The sequence below is a fragment of the Medicago sativa genome, chromosome 7, assembly GCF_051527215.1.
Source record: "Medicago sativa cultivar Bolivia chromosome 7, Bolivia_mono, whole genome shotgun sequence".
NCBI lineage: Eukaryota > Viridiplantae > Streptophyta > Magnoliopsida > Fabales > Fabaceae > Medicago > Medicago sativa.
The window spans coordinates 54528436-54549741 of record NC_140755.1 but is presented as its reverse complement, the minus strand read 5'-3'; the positions used below and the strand labels follow the sequence as shown (position 1 = coordinate 54549741).

Sequence of the window (21306 nt, the reverse complement as noted above, 5' to 3'; positions counted from 1 at the left end):
TTTTCGGTATACGTTCAACTACTGAGAGAATCAGTATGTGGTGCAACTTGATCCATTGAATTTTTTTTAAACAAGGAAATTACTCTCGAGTGATTGAGTACAAGGGGATCCTCTCTCCTCTTCATCTTTTTCGAGTGTATTTCCTTGATTAAAAAAACTCGTTGGATCATCAAATATTTTTCTATCAATCGGTTTTTTGTTCAGATAGTGTATGTAGTTGTTGTTAATTCGATCTGATTGTTTATACACATATATGATGATCCTGTTTTTCTATTTTTTGTTTTTTAATTTTGGTCATATATGGTTAATGGTGTTTTACCCCCTGTAATATAGACCATTTCCAGGTTTACTCTCTGTAAAATATTTTTTTTTGATTTACCCCCTGTACAAGTTTTTTTTTCCAGAATACCCCCTAATAGGCCATACAAAAACCAAAATTTTTGTAAAAAAAATAATAACTCGTTTTTGTATGGCCTATTAGGGGGTATTCTGAAGAAAAAAAAATTTACATAGGGGTAAATAAAAAAAAATAAATATTTACGGGATAAACCCGAAAATCACCTATATTTCAGTGGGTAAAACACTTTTAACCCTTAATTTTATAATGGTTTTATCGCTACTATCACATTAATTGGTTTCTCGATTCCACTTCATGTGCTTTCTCGCTACGAAAATTCATCAAGATGAAGAAACTGTTCAAGAGGGGAGTACCAATTAGATTGTAAGGGTTATTGTATTGAATTGTCATGGATAGTAATTGTATTTTAAAGAAGTTTCAATGTAATATGAATAGTAGTTGTATTGTAAAAACTAAATCTTTATTCTGAAAAATAAACAACTTATAATTCTTCGATATATTTATCTGATGTCAATAGAGAAATCATGGTTTCAGTTGGTGTCCGTTTAGCCATTCTGACAATTGCTTTGGGTTTGTGTTTTGCTGTCAAATTTTGCTTTTGGTTTTTATGTTGCTTAACACTTTGGTGTCGATTGATTAGTTCTGTTCACCGCAACCACCAATATCAATAACATTTGTGCTGTTCAAAACCAAAGTAACTTATTAAGAAAAACTGATTGTTACTGATAATTTCAATTATAAAAACACAGTAAGAAACAAAACGATGGAATTATAAACTGAATTGGGGGTAGCAACATTATTACTTGTGGAGAGACAACCAAAGATGCTGGGCCTCCTTTAGAGAAGGTACTTAAAAACTATAAACACTTGGATACAGGTTTCATATTCACTTTTGATATTCTTTTGTGGATTGTTTTTCATGGTAGATGGATTCAACAAAACTGGAATTCCAAGTGCTTTATGGGAGTTGATGGAGCCTTATTCACGAGTTGATTGTTCTAGTGGAATTGCGATACTTGCTCTCGTTATACTTGTTCTATCGAATTTGGCTTCAAATGTACCAACTGGTAAGTGAATGATTATTAGGTCGGGGACTTTACGGTTACTGGATAGTTCCAGCAGAAGAGAGAAAGAAAGACGTAACCAATAAAATAGTATTATTTTAAATATTACTATTTTATTTGTTGTCTTACTCTCTCCTATTGGAACCATTTGTTGTGTATTATTCTACGGTTACATGATTTCCGTCTAAAAATATTTCATATATGTTTTGTGTCTGATCTTTCATTCTTTATTCTTTTTTCCCCATGTTCACTTATAGTTTCCAGGACCCAAAAATGGATCCTATAAAGCTCGTTATTTATTTATGTGGGCCAATAATTTATGGGAGGAATTAACTTGTACGCAACATGTTGTAGGAGAGAGAAAACACATCTCAAATCTATTTATATCAGTATTGTGAAAACATTACCTGGCCGGTTGATTCAGCTGGAAATCGACCAGTCTGGAAGTTGGTTTAACCAAGGTCGGTTAAAAGTCCTATATGTTGGGTACCAGAGTAACAAAATATTATCACACAGCTAAAATAAGAGACGAGAAAAGAGGAACTGAACACACAATATTTTACGTGGAAACCCCTCAACAAATAAGGGGAAAAAACCATGGGGCAAGAGTAGAGAACTTTTACTATGTGGAAGAAATTACAGGACCTCTCTCTAAATACAAGGAGAGTACAATTAACACTCTCTCTTATAAATAGGAGAATACTAACTAACACAAACTAGGAGAAACCTCACAGAAGAAACTAATTTTTCTCTCTATATTTTTTCTCTCACAAACTATGTTTATTGTTTGTGTTGTTACTAATTGTTGTTGGGATGATTTTGCTTGTTGCAAGGGACGTCTATTTATATCCTGCAAAATACATGCCTCAAACATTTTTTATTCATGGAATGGCAGACAATTATGCCAACCAATTTGATATTGGCACCGAAAGTATATTGCCATTTTGAACAAAAGTCAAAAGTGGCTTTACCAATATTTTAATGTTCACAATCTCCCACTTAAAGTCACCTTTTGTGAGCTCTCGAAACCTCTCTACCTTGCCAATTTCAGTTGCTACGTTTCCAATAGGCCATTTGAGGATCGACACCATACAAACTTGTCAGCGTTGATCGGTTTTGTCATTACATCTGCTAGGTTATCATTGGTGTGAATATTTTGCATATCCACACTCCCTTCCTCCACTACTTCTCGAACAAAATGATATTGAACGCCAATGTGTTTTGTCCTTGAATGAAAAGTTGGATTCCTTGCAATGTGCAAGGCACTCTGACTGTCACAATACACAGTAATTTTCTCCTGCTTGTGCCCGAGTTCCTCCATTAGCCTTTGCATCCAAATAGCTTCCTTACACGCTTGGGTAGCTGCCATGTACTCAGCTTCTGTCGTTGACAGAGCTACAACACTTTGTAACTTGGACAACCAACTGACTGCTCCTCCAGCAAGCGTGAACACATAACCAGTAGTAGATTTTCTTTTATCATGATCACCTGCAAAATCTGAATCAACATAACCCCTGACAGTTAACTCTGATCCTCCGAAACATATTGCAACACCTGAGGTTCCTTTGATGTACCTCATGATTCTCTTAACAGCATTCCAATGCTCTTTACTCGGATCCGCCATAAACCGACTAACCACTCCCACTGCTTGTGCAATGTCTGGTCTTGTACATATCATGGCATACATAAGGCTTCCCACCGCCGATGCATACGGTACTCGAGACATTTCCATCCTCTCCGCTTCATTGCTAGGGCTCATACCTGAGGATAATTTAAAATTCACAGGAAGTGGGGTAGAGATTGGCTTACAGTCTTGCATGTTGAAGCGGCGCAAGACTTTCCTTAGATAATTCTTTTGAGAAAGCCAAATCTTCCTGTCTTTTCTGTCTCGGTGAATTTGCATCCCTAAAATCTTGTTTGCTGGTCCCAAGTCTTTCATATCGAACTCCCTAGCCAACTGTGCCTTTAATTCCTGGACTCGATCTTTGTTGGGGCCTACCACCAACATGTCATCCACATACAACAGCAAAATGATATAATCATTATCATCAAACCTTTTGTAGTACGTACAATGGTCTGAACTCAGCCTATTGTAATTGAGGCTAATTATGAAAGAATCAAATCTCTTGTACCAACATCTGGGCGCCTGCTTTAGACCGTACAGAGATTTGGTCAACCTGCAAACCAAGTTTTCTTTTCCTTGTTCCTTAAATCCTTCCGGTTGGAGCATATAAATTTCTTCTTCAAGTTCCCCATGAAGAAAAGCAGTCTTTACATCCAGCTGTTCAAGATGTAAATCCAATGCAACACACATTGCCAACACTACTCTGATAGTAGTAAGTCTGACAACCGGAGAAAATATCTCATTGAAGTCAATACCTTCTTTCTGAGCATAACCTTTTACCACCAGTCTTGCACGATACCGTTCCACTTGATCATTGCCATCACGTTTGATCTTGTATACCCATTTGTTTCCAATGGCTATCCGACCCTTTGGAAGTTCAACAAGTTCCCATGTCTTGTTCCTATGTAAGGCCTCCATTTCTTCATGCATTGCTGTCATCCATTGAGAAGCATCCGAACCGTTCAACGCCTCTTGAAAAGTTGAAGGTTCACCTTCTTCGGTTATAAGACAATATGCATCATGGCTTGTCATAACATAGTCTGATTGCCAAACTGGTTTCTGCGTCTGACGCGTTGATCGACGAACACCATTATTGACCTCATCTAGTTCTTGTTCTTCGTACGCCGGTTCAGATTCAGAAGAATCACTTTCTTTGGATTTTTCTTCCAACTGCACTATAACAGTCTCCTTAGAAGTGCTGTCATTTTTCTGCTCACTTTGCATTTCATTTTCTGCAAAGACAACATCTCTGCTAACAACAACCTTGCGGGCAGTGGGATCCCACAGGCGATACCCCTTAACATTGTCAGCATAACCCAAGAAGATACATTTCCTGGACTTTGGGTCCAACTTCGTTCTTTCTTGGGAGTTGTACATTACGTACACAGGACAACCAAACACATGTAGAGAAGAATAATCTGCTGGCTTTCCTTTCCACATCTCCATCGGTGTCTTCAAATCAATCGCTGTTGATGGTGATCGATTTATTACATAACAAGCAGTTTTCACTACTTCTGCCCAGAACGACTTGGCCATTCCCGCTGTTTTCAGCATAGCTCTTGTTCTTTCTAGGAGAGTTCTATTCATCCGCTCTGCCACACCATTCTGTTGAGGTGTATGTGAAACAGTGAATTGCCTTACAATACCCTCTTGTTTACAAAATGTTAGAAACTCGCCATCTACATATTCTCCTCCATTATCTGTCCTCAAGCACTTAATCTTCTTCCCAGTTTCAAGCTCTATTTGTGCTTTGAATGCCTTGAATACTGGAAACACATCTGACTTCTTCTTGATCGGGTACACCCATAATCTTCTGGAATAGTCATCAATGAATGACACATAGTATCTTGCTCCTCCCAGAGATAATTCTGGTGACTCCCACACATCATAATGTATCAAGTCTAGTATGTGTTTGCTTCTAGTAGTTACTCTAGCAAACTTCAATCTATGCTGCTTGCTTATCACACAGTGCTCACAGAATGGTAAATTTACTGTCTTGAGCCTGTGAAGAAGATTTCGTTTCGTAAGAACTTTCAAGCCACGTTCTGACATATGGCCTAGTCTTTGATGCCACATCATCGTTGTCTCTTCTTGGCTTGCCGCTGCAACTGATGCATCCGCCTCTTGCAATGTATCTCCTAGAAGCATATATAGATTACTTGTGATTTTTTCTGCTTTCATCACCACAAGATTGCCTTTCACTACTTTCAAGATTCCACTTTCAGTGTGGATCTTACACCCGAGATCATCCAATTGTCCAACACACAATAAATTCTTCTTCAACCCCTTTACATGACGCACTCCTTGTATTTTTCGAACAGTACCATCATGCATCTTTAATCTGATAGTACCGACACCAGCAATTTCTAAGGCATGGTCATTTCCCATGTACACTGATCCTTCTGAGATAGGCTCATAAGAGTAAAACCAATCTCGGTGTGGAGTCATGTGCCATGTTGCACCTGAATCCATTATCCAGACATCGTTGAGTCGTCTGCCGCCTTTAGAACTGGTTGCTGCTTCGCTGTACAGGATTTCCCCGTCATCTGAGGTACTTGCAACACATCCCTGAGATGTTGAAGCTTCAGAATTCTTCTCTCCATTCTTCTTGATATTCCAACACTCCTTCTTTACGTGCCCTTTCATGTCACAACCGTAGCATTTGATATTCTTCCTTCTTCGAGATTTTGACCTACCATGATTTTGACTCCCACTGGGGCCACGTTCCGTTGATCTGCCTCTCGTCATCGTCAAAGCCTCTGCTTGCTTTGAACTCTCTGACCTTTCTTCCTTATTCTTGCGCCTGGATTCTTCTTCAAGGATTGCACCAGCGACATCATCAAAGTGAAGAGTGTCAGCTATGTTATTATTTGTAATGTTGATGATGAGTTGATCATACGAATCTGGTAAACTCTGAAGTAGAAGTTCAGCACGCTCATTTTCCGCTATTGTGAAATCAGAATCCGTGAGTTGAGAAAATAGCGTATTCAGGGTGTTGATGTGATCCGTTACAGATGTGGATTCACCCATTCGAATAGTGTAGAGCCTTCTCTTTAAGAATATTCTGTTGTGGAGTGATTTGACCTCGTACAATTTTATTAGAGTATCCCAAATCTCCTTTGCTGTTTTCTTTTCAGCAATACTTGACAATACCGAGTCTGCCATTGCTAGGTGCAAATTGGCAACGGCATTATCATCCATCTCTTTCCACTTTTCGTCAGTGATATCTGCAGGTCTGCCACCTATTGCGTCTAGGCAATTATCTTTTCTTAAAATTGCCCTTATCTTCAATTTCCACAGGGAAAAATTTCTCCCGTTGAACTTCTCTATCTCAAATTTTGCTGCCATGGTTTTTACACCAAACATTTTTTTTTTCTCTTCAAACTAGACCGGAATAATAAGAATTCTTTTCTGATGTGGAAGATCGGTTTACACCGCAACCACAGAGCATACTAAGATTTTTCTTATCACACCACTAGTTTAACACAGCGGAACAACAACTACGAACCAGTAGCTCTGATACCACTGTTGGGTACCAGAGTAACAAAATATTATCACACAGCTAAAATAAGAGACGAGAAAAGAGGAACTGAACACACAATATTTTACGTGGAAACCCCTCAACAAATAAGGGGAAAAAACCACGGGGCAAGAGTAGAGAACTTTTACTATGTGGAAGAAATTACAGGACCTCTCTCTAAATACAAGGAGAGTACAATTAACACTCTCTCTTATAAATAGGAGAATACTAACTAACACAAACTAGGAGAAACCTCACAGAAGAAACTAATTTTTCTCTCTATATTTTTTCTCTCACAAACTATGTTTATTGTTTGTGTTGTTACTAATTGTTGTTGGGATGATTCTGCTTGTTGCAAGGGACGTCTATTTATAGCCTGCAAAATACATGCCTCAAACATTTTTTATTCATGGAATGGCAGACAATTATGCCAACCAATTTGATATTGGCACCGAAAGTATATTGCCATTTTGAACAAAAGTCAAAAGCGGCTTTACCAATATTTTAATGTTCACACTATAGAACCGAAGAACTGTAGTTGAAATGCGGTTGGTTCAGCCGGTTTGCTGTATATTTTACAATCAAAGTACTCCACAGATGGTTGAAACATAAATGACTAAGAATTCATATCCACAAGAAGTTGATTTCATTAAGGGAATTTTGGCACTTGGTGCTCCCCTACCTAAAAAGACATGATAAAAATCAGAAATATTTTAGCTTGGAAAAGTTTGTGAAACATAAACAAAGCAGCTATGCTGTTAGACATGCTTAGAATCTTGGTAACATGTAAAACATGAATAAAACAACCAATTGTTGGATTGCTAAATTTTCCTCAGTTTATTAAGATGTTCTATTTCTAATGCTAAAACTCAAGAATTATGTTTGATAGAAAATTTCAATCATTGCTCCAAATATTTCCTCTTCCTATCCTTGAGAGTTAAATTTTTTAATTATATCCATCTTTGGAGGAGATATTTTGATCTAATGTATCATTGACCAATCTTGTGTTTACATTTTTCTAGTACTATTGCTTGGAGCAAGAGTTGCCGCCTCGGCTGCTGCAATTTCCCAAAATGATCAGAAAAGGGCATGGCTCATATTGGCTTGGGTCAGCACTACAGCAGGGAACCTGTCACTATTGGGATCAGCTGCAAACTTGATTGTTTGTGAACAAGCTCGCGGAGCTCCGAACCTATCATACACATTAACCTTCTGGAGTCATTTGAAATTTGGCCTCCCTTCAACTATTATAGTAACTGCTATTGGTTTGACACTCATACGATGATAAAAATTTGTTGTTGAACTCCAAAAGGTTCCTGTTGTAGAAATTTACGTAAAAGCAAAATCGATTCCTTGATATACAAGTTACAAGGTATATGAGAAGAAAATATACATATATGTAAATGAGTACCGAGTTTTCTGTGTTTTGAACATTTGTGTCAAATAAGTAAATGATTGTGATGATTCCAAACTTTTAAATTGAAGAAGATCAGCGACAGAAAATCAAAGATCCACTCACCATATACATGCTCTAGGATTCAAATACCATTGAGCAACATTATACTCTATTGTTTGATTTTCAACCAATTCCAATTGCTATGTATTGAACTTCTTGTAACAGGTTCAGGCCTCTCCTGAGTTTTAATGCCATTTTCTGCTTGATCAAAAAAAAAAAAAAAAGAGCTCGTAAATTCCCATGAAAATTATATTATATCAAAAACTATAGTGAAAGATCTTCCAATAAAATCTAGCTGTGATCAGTTTTTGGCATTAGGAAAAAGGCAGAAATCTGCAAAATGCAATAAGGAAGAATTAGTTCATCAATACAAAGAAAATGATACTACAACTGACATTTTCAAAATACAACAATAATCTTGAAAATGCAAGTCGTAGAAACATTGTCTCTGTTTTGATGAACTAATTTGTATTTTGCAGATTTCGGCACTCTTCCTGATGCCAAAAAAAGGATGACAGAAAGAATTTATTGGGAGGTCATTTTCTAAAATTTTGGATACATTATAATTTTCATAGGAATTATCAAAAGTCCTTGCATCTCAATACAATTTTAGGTCAAGATAGTTCGTAGACTACTGGTACACAATTTTAATCTTGGTTCTATACTCAAGTCTCTCACTATATTATTATGTGTATGTGTAAGAGCACCAAAAGCTAAATAATCAAATGATTATATATGAAACCAAATTTGTATCTCTCAGTGAAAGAAACATAACAAATTAACACTTTAACACAAAATACAGTAGCTATCAAATATTCCTGCTTGACTCAAATAGTCATTAACATAAAGTCTTGTATGATCAAATTAAGGAGTAATAAACCAAATTTTTATCATAAAATATATAATTATAGAATTAAAAATAACTTAAAAAAATAGTTTAGACGACCATTACCTGTAATCACTGAATTACCAAATAAATACACAAAGCATATCAATTTAATGATTAAATCTCTTAAAAAAAAATTAAATCTAGCATTACACAAATCTCAAAATTTTGAGTTAGATTCTCATGAAAAGCATGTTCTACCTTCAATTCTATTATGATTAAATCTAGTTTTATAATTAGAGATTGTTGTACAAAGATTAACAACTTGGTAAATAGAGTGTCTATAGTATAATTAGTCATGGAATTATCTCATATTCAAAAACAACATAAAATTATAAGCATCAAATAACTATTAATGAGAGAAAGTATAAAATAGAGATCAGGTAAACTTATTGGTTCGTAAGATTGTTGCATGCAAAATTGACCACCAATATAACTCATCAACTGCAAAATAATAAATAATTACACAATAACATGAGGTGTAACATATGTGCTTAACAATTTATCTCTCATAAACACAAATACCCTAGGCTTTAGTAGACCCTTCCTCATATGAATCATTTTCCGAGGTTACAGAACAACTAGAATTTGTAACGAACATAGAAAATATTATTCCAGAAACTTGGTGTAATTGGAGGGGAGAAAATAATTTTGCGAAAAAATGAAAGGGAAAGAGTATGTATCTATACTATATGCTAGTTGGTGTTTTTCTGTCTCTCATTTCTTTTTCCAAAATTGTGTGTTTAATAACATAAATATAAGCGTGCATCTCATCAATTCATGCATAGTGGAGGTTCTGTTATTATGGATGAGGAAAAATAGGCTTTGACTTAGCACTAGGACCACACGTTAAAAAGATTCAGAAAATCAAATAGAAAAAGTTGAAATTAAAACATGTGTGAAAAATCAAATAATAAGACAATTGAATATTTCGTGACACTTGGCTTTGTTTGAGAGTTTGGAGGGGAGGAGAATATAAGGGAAAATTAAGAAATATAAATTAATGTTTATGATTAATATATTTTAATACAAGATGAAAGGAGTATATTGTAAATTTCATTGGTTATTCATAGCTTTACCAATAGTCATCTACTGAACAGACCAAACAAACTAAACTTGCTTCACATTTAACTAATGAGAAATGAGTAAACAAAGTAAGAAAAATGCAAAGTTGAATGAGTTTCACGAGAAATTTGTTGGAAAAGGTTTTTTGGCAGCATTTGTTGGGTTTATTTATTTGCTAGGTAGCCCACCTTTATTGAATTTTCTTAAACTATCCATTTAGTTAAATCAAAAGAATAGAGCACTGATTGATTATATACTAATTAATAAGTAGAATAAACTAACCCACTTGCAAATAATTTATTCATTTTAAATATCCTTTTTGAATTCATTTCTGCACTTTCACCATATGATGCAACTTGGATGATATGATATCATAACTTTGTATATTTGGGAAGACCCAACACAAAATAATTCACATCAGAAAATAGCTCACCAGTATTAGCTCACCATCATAACTTTGCATTTGCAATCTTTCTTTTTGTGCCATTATGGCAGTTGAATTTGTTGGTGGTGCTCTTCTTTCCGCTTGCCTTCAAGTCACATTCGAAAAGCTTGCTTCTTCTGAAATCAGAGACTACTTTCGAAGAACAAAACTCAATCACAATCTATTGAAGAAACTCAACATCACGCTTCTCTCCATCAATGCTGTGGTTGATGATAGAACTAAAGCAGATCAGAAATCCAAACGTGAGAGCATGGCTTGATGCTGTGTTAGATGCAGAGGATCTCTTGGAAGAAATTGACTTTGAAATTTCCAAATGCAAGGTGGAAGCTGAATCCCAATCTACTACTAACAAGGTATGGAACTTCTTCAATGCTTCTTCCAGATAATTTGACAAAGAAACTGAATCAAAGATGCAAGAAGTACTTGAAAACCTAGAATATCTGGCTACCAAAAAGGACATACTAGATTTGAAAAATAATACTAGCGGTTTTGGTGTCGGGTCGGGTGGCCAACTGTCACAAAAATTGCCATCAACATCTTTGCCTGTTGATTTTGTTATTTACAGTAGAGATGCTGACAAGGAGCTTATCTTTAACTAGTTGACATCCGACAATGAGAATGACAAGCAGTTTTCTGTAGTTTCTATAGTTGGTATGGGCGGGATAGGTAAGACCACACTTGCCCTACATCTATACAATGATCCAAAGGTGGAGGATACATTTGATGTCGAAGCTTGGGTCTGTGTGTCAGAAGAATTTGATATTTTCAAGGTAACGAGGTCTATTCTTGAGGGTATCACTAGATCAACTGATGATAGCAGGGACCTAAATATGGTTCAAGAAAGTTGAAGCAAAAATTGACAAGGAAGAGATTTCTTCTTGTTCTGGATGACGTTTGGAACGAAAAGCGTGACCAGTGGATCAATTTGCAAACTCCTTTTAACTATGGGGCACAGGGAAGCAAAGTTCTTGTCACTACACGTAGTAAGAAAGTTACAGTTACGCTATCAAATAAAATGCTTCAACTAGAGCAATTACAAGAAGAACATTGCTGGAAATTATTTGTCAAGCATGCATTCCAAAATGAAGATCCTAAAATATATATCGACTTTAAGGAGATTGCTAAAAGGATAATTAGAAAATGCCAAGGATTGCCTCTAGCCTTGAAAACAATTGGACGTCTCTTGTACACAAAATCATCTATGGTAGAATGCAGGAAAGTATATTAGCAAGTGAGATATGGTACTTACCAGAAGAGGAGTGCAACATAATCCCCGCTTTAATGTTGAGCTTTCATCACCTTCCTTCCCAACTCAAGAGATGCTTTGCTTATTGTGCATTATTCCCTAAAAAATGTGTTTGAAAAGGAGCTTTTAATTTTATTATGGATGGCTGAAAATTTTCTTCAATGCCCTCGACAGCCTGTGAGTATGGAAGAAGTTGGTGAACAATACTTCAATGATCTCTTTTCAAGGTCATTTTTCCAAGAAAATTCACGGGAATATGGACTGCATTTTATCATGCATGACCTTCTCAATGATTTGGCAAAATATGTATGCGGGGATTTTTGCTTTACAGTTAAACACAAGGAATCACATCATATATCAGAAATCACTCGCCATTTGTCCATTTTAGGAAATACATGTAAAAGTTTGAAGACCTTACACAATGCTAACAGATTACGCACATTCCTACCATTAACGATGACACCCTATGGTTATGTATCAAATGAGTGGACGTCTAACACATTGATTCAAGAGTTGTTTTCAAAGTGTAAGTTATTTCGTGTCCTGTCATTATCTGGTTGCATCTTTGTAAAGGAGTTTCCGGACACCATAGGCAATTTCAAGCATCTCCATTATCTAGACCTTTATGGTATTCTCATAGAAAAGCTACCGGATTCAGTTTGTTCTCTCTATAACTTGCAGATACTGAAGTTGAGGAATTGTTGGATATTGACAGAGTTGCCATCGAATTTCTAGAAACTAACTAAGTTGTGTTATCTTGATATTAGTGGAACAAAAGTGGGAAAAATGCCAAGGGATATGGGAAAACCAAAGGATCTTCAAGTAATGAGTTTGTTTTATGTGAACAAAGGCAGTGACTCCAATATTCAGCAGTTAGGAGAACTCAATCTTCATGGAACACAAACAATTTTAGAACTTCAAAACATTGTAAACCCCTCTGATGCATTGGCTGCAACCCTCTGATGCATTGGCTGCAAATTTGAGAAATAAATTAAACCTTGTGGACCTAGGGTTAAAATGGAATGCAAATAATGATGATTCAGAGAAAGAAAGAGAAGTGCTTGAGAAGCTTCAACCTTCCAAACACTTGAAGGAGTTGTAGATATGGAGCTAAGGTGGTACAAGATTTCCAGATTGGTTTGGAGATAACTCATTATCAAATTTAGTGTTCTTAACGTTGAGCGATTGTAAAAATTGTGTGTTATTGCCTCCACTTGGAATTTTGCCATCACTCAAGAAACTGGGCATTATTGGGCTATCTGGGATAGTGATGATTGGTAGTGAGTTTTATGGGAATGGGAGTAGCTCTTCTTCAGTTATTATTCCATTTTCATCCTTGGAAACCTTAATTTTTGAGAATATGAATAGATGGGAAGAGTGGGATTGCAAAATTGTGACAGGTGCTTTTCCGTGTCTCAAAGAGCTTGTTATACATCGTTGTCCTAATCTAAAAGAGTGTTTTCATGAGAAACTGTAACACCCATACTAGACGTATCTAGAAAGTCTAGCATGTGCATTTATTTAGTACTGGATACATTAAGAATCTACAACATAAAAACTTCGAATGAATATCTTATACAATAATGTGCGTCGTACAATAATAAAGTAACTCAACTTTTCTAAAATATAATGAATGCGTCCTTGCATATCCATATCATCCTGCAGCGGGTACGAACGAACACTTGCTGATATATCCATTCGGCTACTAGCTTGCCATCCAACCTGTTTATCTGAAACAAATAAGGATTGGGATGAGACATAATGTCTCAGTGAGTTCCCCTAAATCCTAGGCTATAGGCAAACTCAAGGGAAACCTACGGTCACCACGTGTTTACATTACAACCTGACGGTTGATTATACGTGTGTGGGGACTTGCATACTTAGACGGTCGTGCATACTAGGGCCGTCATAGTCTCTTCTTACCTTGTTATAGGCTTCACTTCTAAACATACTATAATCATGACACGATTCTAAACCGGACGATTAGGGGAAACTAAGATCGTCGTCGGCTTACCTTTCTCTATTTGCTCTATGCATACTTACGTTGTGTCTAACAACATATTCTATCTTGCTATCATACTAATTCTTGACGATCTACACCAAGGCTCTACTATTTCTTGACGATCTACGTCAAGGCTCTATGACATAACATAAACATATCTAATAAATATGCATAGTCAGGTTCATTAAGTTAGCGTTTAACAAACAAATAATATCTGAGTTCATTTTACGGAAAGCCCCGAGTGGAGTAACCCCGAGCGCAATCCCTATCTAACCGATGGAAACCTATCTAAGGTATAACCAACGGCACTCCCTCAGTGGCGTGCGGGTTCCTTACGGCTAACCCCATTTCACCTAGTGGAAACCCCTTATGTCCAACCTAGTGTGGATCACAAGAGACACGACACCTACATCTTGTTAAAGCTTTCTATGTGAATAGATATCTAATCGCTTCACAGCTTTAATAAAGTCTGAGTCTAGAAATGCATGAGTATTAAATATATACATGCTATCTCTTTTACCTCGGATTCCTATTTGATCCAACTAGAGGTAAACTATATGCTTGCTTCACTTACTTCGTGAATAGATATCTAATCGATTCACGTCTTGCCATACTCGTATGGCACTTAGCTCCTATGCGAAGATAATACTCTATATTACTCCGCAACTTATCAAGCATATTACTAAAGCATAGCATTCTACTTCTTTACTAACTATTCTAGTTCTTGACAAGCTATGTCAAGGCTCTACGTTCATGCCCTTCCTTAATTCATCACTACCCGAGTAATATCGGTTTAAACTCTCTTGAATCACTCTTTCCATTCTTATTAAGTTTGCCATGATTTTCTTTTCAAGAATCGTTTGATGTTATGTGCATTGCCTAGATGTTGTTTTGGGGTTATAAAGTTGTAAAACGATGAAAGAAAGACTTCGGAAAGCACCACCGACCCTAAGATGAGCCAACAGCCAAAAACATGTTGGCCAAAACCAGAGAGCTGCGCTAATAGCTCAGCTGGGGCGTGGCTCATCCTGAAGAATTTCACTATTAGCGTAGATTTCGCTAATAACGTGGTTCTTCGGGTCTGTGGTACCAAAACTGCAATTTTGACTCCAAAACTCATTCAAATCAATCCTACAATGCACCATAATCATCCAGCAACATATATATACATTTATAAACATATTTCGTGGCAAACTAACAAGTAATCAACAAGAATTTATCAAAAGTACATTAAGGTTCTAAACCTCTCATAAACATAAATCACTACTTTCTAACATGAATTTACACAACCAAGGGAAGGTAAACTATCTATGGAACTCACCTAATCATGTTTCTCGCATCTATTCAAGCTTCAAGCCCAAACCCTAGGTTTTGATCCAATTCTTGATCCTTAGCTTTTAAACCAAACCATGCTTTAATCCTTTTCTTTATGAGTTTCTTGCTTGCTAAGCTGCCTTAATCCATGCTTGATCATGATTTGGAAGAAGTTTGGATGATAAAGATGGAGAGGGGGAGGCGTGGCTAGAGAGAAGGAGGAGAGAACTCTTTCTCTCAAAACCTAGAGAGAGAAAGAAGAAGAAATTATGAGGTTTCCACCCCCAAAATCACTTATATACTCCCTTGTGTGAGATTACTTAAATGCCCTTTGTCTTGGTCGCGCTTAACCTGACACTGATACATAAACCCCTGCTTGACTGATACTTCATAAAAACATCTTCCATCGCACTTGACGTTCTGTAACACTTAATCTCTGATATCTAGTTCATACCTAACTTATGCCATTAATAGACATTTCCATTACACTTACTTTCCATGAACATTTATCCTCTGGCGCATCTGACGGGTAATATTCCGATACTGACAAGCGGGATATTACACTCTTCCCCCCTTAAAGGAATTTCGTCCTCGAAATTTAGAAACCATATACCAATCTCTGTTACTAAACTTGTCTTCTTTGGTTTTCAATTAAGCAAAGTTTGTTTTTATTCACTTCAGAGAGTTCGAAGCAGAATTTCCTCATCAAACATGTAACTCATCCTCTTTCTTATTCCGCATAACCGAATATAATCTCTTCATTCTTAATATCTTTTTAGAATCACAGAACTATCTTAGAACATCACGTTTACAAACACACCTCTGCTATATGTGAATTTAGTTGTCTCGGATCCATAAATTACCCAATTTGTATTAACCATTCATATAAGTAACCTTCTTTAACTATAACACTCAGGATTTGCCTTTAAACTGGGGTTTAACTGAAATCCAGGTTTGCCCTGCAGTGCTTACTTGCATCTATACAACTTCCATGCATACATAATCTTTCTTACCGCACATTGCGATTTATGCTTCTTACTGATGCTACCTATCTTGATGATCCTACTCCTCTCTAATCATAGTCTTAAGAAACCTTTCTATCTCTTCATAATCTCCATGTACTGCAATTCATGGGTAACTTGTCTAGCTTGGCATGGAGAAGTGAAATTAACTACACTGATTCATATGACAATCTATTATCCTGTCTAGCGGTTCACATGCTCTTGAAACTTTCTACTAAGTCCATTTGCACTTGCACTTGAACATTCTTAACTAAATTCCGTGCATCCCGTATGCTATTGATATCACACGGGCACTGCCGATTTTACATAAACCTTATTTTCCATAGTATTTGCATACTTCTCAAATACCGCTCCTTGTTAGTTAATAACGATACTCGTTCTAGCATTTTGCTTCTAGAAATCTCTAAAGTTTGGTACATAGGTTCTTGGAACGAACAATTTCTTGACTAAAAGAAAATATCATTTTGAAACCAAATCTGGAATGGTACCGCAGAACCACAGGACGAGTCTCTATATCTTGAAAAAGGTTTTACATCTCGCCCCAAACTTGTCTCTAACAAGTTGGTCCTAAAGTATGTACGTCTTAAGTGAGCCTGCTCGCTTACGACGCGTCTCATTAGTTTCAACAATGTGAAATTTCCTGTATTTTAAAACATCGTTCCCAAGTTCCTTAATACCAATCTTAACTTTAAAAGTCATAAAATCATGGTGTGACACCATTCTAGAAAGTACCGTTATCACTTAACAAGTATGGTATAGGAGGGTATGTACTTCATCGTATATATCTCATGTACCGTATTCCATTAACATAACACATACTCTTCCTGACTAAACCACAGCTCATCTACGTATTCGACATCACCAATTGGGCAACCCGATTACTTCATCTGTGGTAACTCTAATCTTTCTTGTCGTTTGAAGTGAAGATACATCCTTTATGCTTTTACCTTAATTCCCTCTGACTGTATAAGCATCTATACTTACTTATCCTGTCGAAAGCTCCTTGCTTGTCTCATAATACTTCTTACTTAAACTGTATTACTATCTCGAACATTCTTCACGAAGGTTCTTTCTACCAAATTCCATGTTTCATGGTTATTGTTAACAACTTTACTGATTAACTTCCGTCGCGCTACTCTGATTCCCACCGGTTGTCTTTAACCAATACCCTGATCCGTTGAGACGAGTGAAACTTCACACTTCTGTTCATCTCTTGAATACTATCTTTCTGAACTATTCTCAAGATCTTCTATGTTGCTACCTACTCTGCAACCTTTCGATACCCTATATTTGTAAGGTTAAATCTTAAGGTGGACTTACCTCTTGACATATCAATGCTATCCTTTCACTTGTTCTCGGGCAAACTTAACTCAAAAGGCACATCTTGGCTACTACTTACCTACTATTCCCTGAATCGTTATTACATCTTCCCATGGTAAACTCATCTTGCACTCGGTATACCTTCCTTATGCATCTAACATTGTATCTTCGCATTCTCGCATACTAGGTTTTGCTTAAACATTCTTATGCTTGCTCGTTAGTTTTTCTTTAAAAGAAAACTTCATGAATTAACACACGGGTCATTGACGTTGATAACTTTCCACTATATATATTTATAAAATATACTGAACCTAGGCCTCAATTGTTACTCTAAATTCACAGGACGAGTTGACAACACATACGTGCCATCAAATCTTAGTCCTAGTGAGTTTATCCCAACTATACGAGTCGTAACAAACCGGCACCTACAAAATTTCATTTGAACTTCCAAAAACATCAACTTCAATCACCCATATGTGTATATCTTTCTAAACTCTGATAAACTTTGCGATTCAACATCCTAACGAGCCTTAGCAAGTCAATCGAGCAAAACATAGATTCGAGGGGTACTCATAACTCCGCAAAATCCAAGAACCTTGTGATTTCCTAAAACTCTTCACCGCTTTAACTTCTTACTTCATACCTCATGTATATACTTCGGTGACTTTCCTTCTAAATGCCGGAACTTTTGTGCTCTTGATCTTGGTTTTGGACACATTAACTTCCAAAGCTATCTGAAACCGGATTGATTCCGTTAATACTTGTTCATGCATTTTCTTCCTTAGAAATCATAGGATATGATGTGCATTTGATACTTGATGTTATAGAGAATGTTTGTTACATAAAAGATTGTGAAAACAACCCCCAATAGCTACTACTGACCCTAGAGACGAAATGACAGCTTTTGGAAACACTGAAAATTTCGCTCCAGGTTCGCTATTAGCGAAATCCTCTGGTGTAAATTCACTATTAGCGAAATTTTCGCTATTGGCGTGTTTTCTTCAGCTCAGTTTTCCAAAAATCATATTTTACATATAAATCTTATTTCCTCAAGTACCCCAATGCCTATCATTCCCTCTAAACATCTTAAAACAATTCTATAACCTTTGCATGGCAAGCATTAATATCATTCGGTTCAATTCAAGGCACATTAGAAACTAATGTCTTGTTCATCATGTCTCTTAACATAAAACTTCCCGAATACTAGAACCTTGTCCACTCTGAACGTACAAATCCATAATCTCAATAACATAACGCTACTCCTGAAAATCTACTAGTTCCGTCAACATACATCGACTTCTTTCTATGCACTACATCTGTCCAACAACGACTCTTTCTGAAGCTTCAGGTACTGCTAAGATATTTCCATATTCTCCACTTACGGGTATATGGAGTATCAACAACAACTTACCCAACGCTGTCTAAATGTCCCTTCTTAACATTGTCTTACATCCCCGGAGGATTCATACTTCTACTTGCTTAATTCACCGACCAATTACTGGCACGATCAACTTTTTACTAATACTCATTCCGAGTTCTTGCTTCTGAGTTCACACTTTCCAGTGCATCTTCATCATATACTTCGTTCCTCCTGGGTCCTATTCAGATCTCAGGCATCCGTTCTAATCGTCGAATGTTAAACTGAGTTGATCAGGCTCAACTAACACCAACAAATAGAACATTTACCCAGAACCCAATGGTCCCACTACCTTAGTTGTAATTTAATGACCCAAGGCACGGTCTAAATCGACCTGCTCTGATACCAAATGTAACAGCCAAAAACATGTTGGCCAAAACCAGAGAGCTGCGCTAATAGCTCAGCTGGGGCGTAGCTCATCCTGAAGAATTTCGCTATTAGCGTAGATTTCGCTAATAGCGTGGTTCTTCGGGTCTGTGGTACCAAAACTGCAATTTTGACCCCAAAACTCGTTCAAATCAATCCTGCAATGCACCATAATCATCCAGCAACATATATATACATTTATAAACATATTTCATGGCAAACTAACAAGTAATCAACAAGAATTTATCAAAAGTACATTAAGGTTCTAAACCTCTCATAAACATAAATCACTACTTTCTAACATGAATTTACACAACCAAGGGAAGGTAAACTATCTATGGAACTCACCTAATCTTGTTTCTCGCATCTATTCAAGCTTCAAGCCCAAACCCTAGGTTTTGATCCAATTCTTGATCCTTAGCTTTTAAACCAAACCATGCTTTAATCCTTTTCTTTATGTGTTTCTTGCTTGCTAAGCTGCCTTAATCCATGCTTGATCATGATTTGGAATAAGTTTGGATGATAAAGATGGAGAGGGGGAGGCGTGGCTAGAGAGAAGGAGGAGAGAACTCTTTCTCTCAAAACCTAGAGAGAGAAAGAATAAGAAATTATGAGGTTTCCACCCCCAAAATCACTTATATACTCCCTTGTGCTAGATTACTTAAATGCCCTTTGTCTTGGTCGCGCTTAACCTGTCACTGATACATAAACCCCTGCTTGACTGATACTTCATAAAAACATCTTCCATCGCACTTGACGTTCTGTAACACTTAATCTCTGATATCTAGCTCATACCTGACTTATGCCATTAATAGACATTTCCATTACACTTACTTTCCATGAACATTTATCCTCTGGCGCATCTGACGGGTAATATTCCGATACTGACAAGCGAGATATTACAACAACTTTCTCATTTAATGCAACTAAGAATTTATGAATGCAGCCAACTTGTCTCTTCTGTTTCATTGGGTCCACCCATTCAATATTTACATCTAAGTGATTGTGGAAAGCTGCATTTTAATTATCAACCATCTACTCTGAGATTTCTTAAGATTGGTGGACAATACATAGAAGGATCGATGCTTGAATGGATTGAACACACCTTATCTCATATCTCACTTGAATCATTGGAAATTAATGATTGCACAACTATGAATATTACCTTAGGCTGTTGCTACGATTTCCTTTCATCTTTGTACATTATTGGTAACTGTGAATCTTTGACGACCTTTCCACTAGATTACTTCCCAAAACTCCTGACTCTCTAATTGCATCATTGTAGTAATCTTGAAATGATTTCAAAGGAGCACGAGCATGATTGTACCCTTACATATCTGATCATCAAATGGTGCCCCAAATTTGTATCATTTCCCAAGGGACGATTCTCTTCACCTAAACTGGAGCATTTTCAATTATACATGTTGGAGAATTTAAAATCAATGCCTGAATGTATGCACACTCTCTTTCCGACTCTTACTAAACTGAAGATATCAAATTGTCCACAACTTGAGTTGTTCTCTAATGGAGTTTTGCCATCAAGCCTTATACGCATGAAACTTGACACATGCTCCAAACTTCTTATCGCCTCACTGAAATATGCCTTGGGAGTCGACACTTCTCTAAAGCGTTTGTCTATTATACACATGGATGTGGAGTCTCTTCCTGATGAAGGGTTGCTTCCGGTCTCTCTTACATATTTGCATATCTCTTGTTGTCTGAATCTTAGAAAACTACTGGACATCAAAGGTGTCTGCCACCTCTCCTCTCTTGAAGAATTTCATCTCCTTAATTTCCCCAAACTTCAATGCTTACCTGTGGAGGGTCTGCCTAAATCCATTTCAACTCTACAAATTATGCATTGTCCGTTGCTCGAACAACGATGTAAGAAACCTGATGGTGAAGATTAGGGGAAGATTTCTCACATTCAACGCGTGATAATCGGTTCAGGTGTCATTAGTTGAACTACAACCTCTAAATGATGCATGCGTTGATTATCGTATTTCTCAAATTATGACCAGGTACCTACTCTGGGAACATACAAATGTATATTTTAATTTCAAATTCAACATCTTTGGTACTTTTGAATTAATTCTCAATGTATTCATCTCTACACTTAAATCTTGTTTATTGCAAATGTTTCACTGTAGTTAGCAAATAATAGCAGCACAACTTACACCTTAATTGCCAGTACTTGTTAA

At 36.7% G+C, this 21306-nt stretch overlaps 1 protein-coding gene and 1 pseudogene across 1 annotated transcript; both read left to right on the top strand.

Moving 5' to 3' along the window:
- The first annotated feature begins 1188 nt into the window (after positions 1-1188).
- On the top strand, positions 1189-7909 carry LOC146906827 (silicon efflux transporter LSI2-like). The gene is made up of 2 exons (XM_085724987.1): positions 1189-1425; positions 7589-7909. The coding sequence occupies exons 1-2, from the start codon at positions 1278-1280 to the stop codon at positions 7849-7851; spliced, it is 411 nt and encodes a 136-aa protein (XP_085581113.1). The 5' UTR covers positions 1189-1277; the 3' UTR covers positions 7852-7909.
- Positions 7910-10433: 2524 nt separating this feature from the next.
- On the top strand, positions 10434-21069 carry LOC146906826 (putative disease resistance RPP13-like protein 1; annotated as a pseudogene).
- Positions 21070-21306: the final 237 nt, after the last annotated feature.

Bases quoted from the DNA above. Each gene is read 5' to 3' on its own strand.
- LOC146906827 (XM_085724987.1), top strand. From the start codon at position 1,278: ATGGTAGATGGATTCAACAAAACTGGAATTCCAAGTGCTTTATGGGAG. The intron at 1,426-7,588 runs GTAAGTGAATGA...ACATTTTTCTAG, and splicing joins GGCTTCAAATGTACCAACTG to TACTATTGCTTGGAGCAAGA.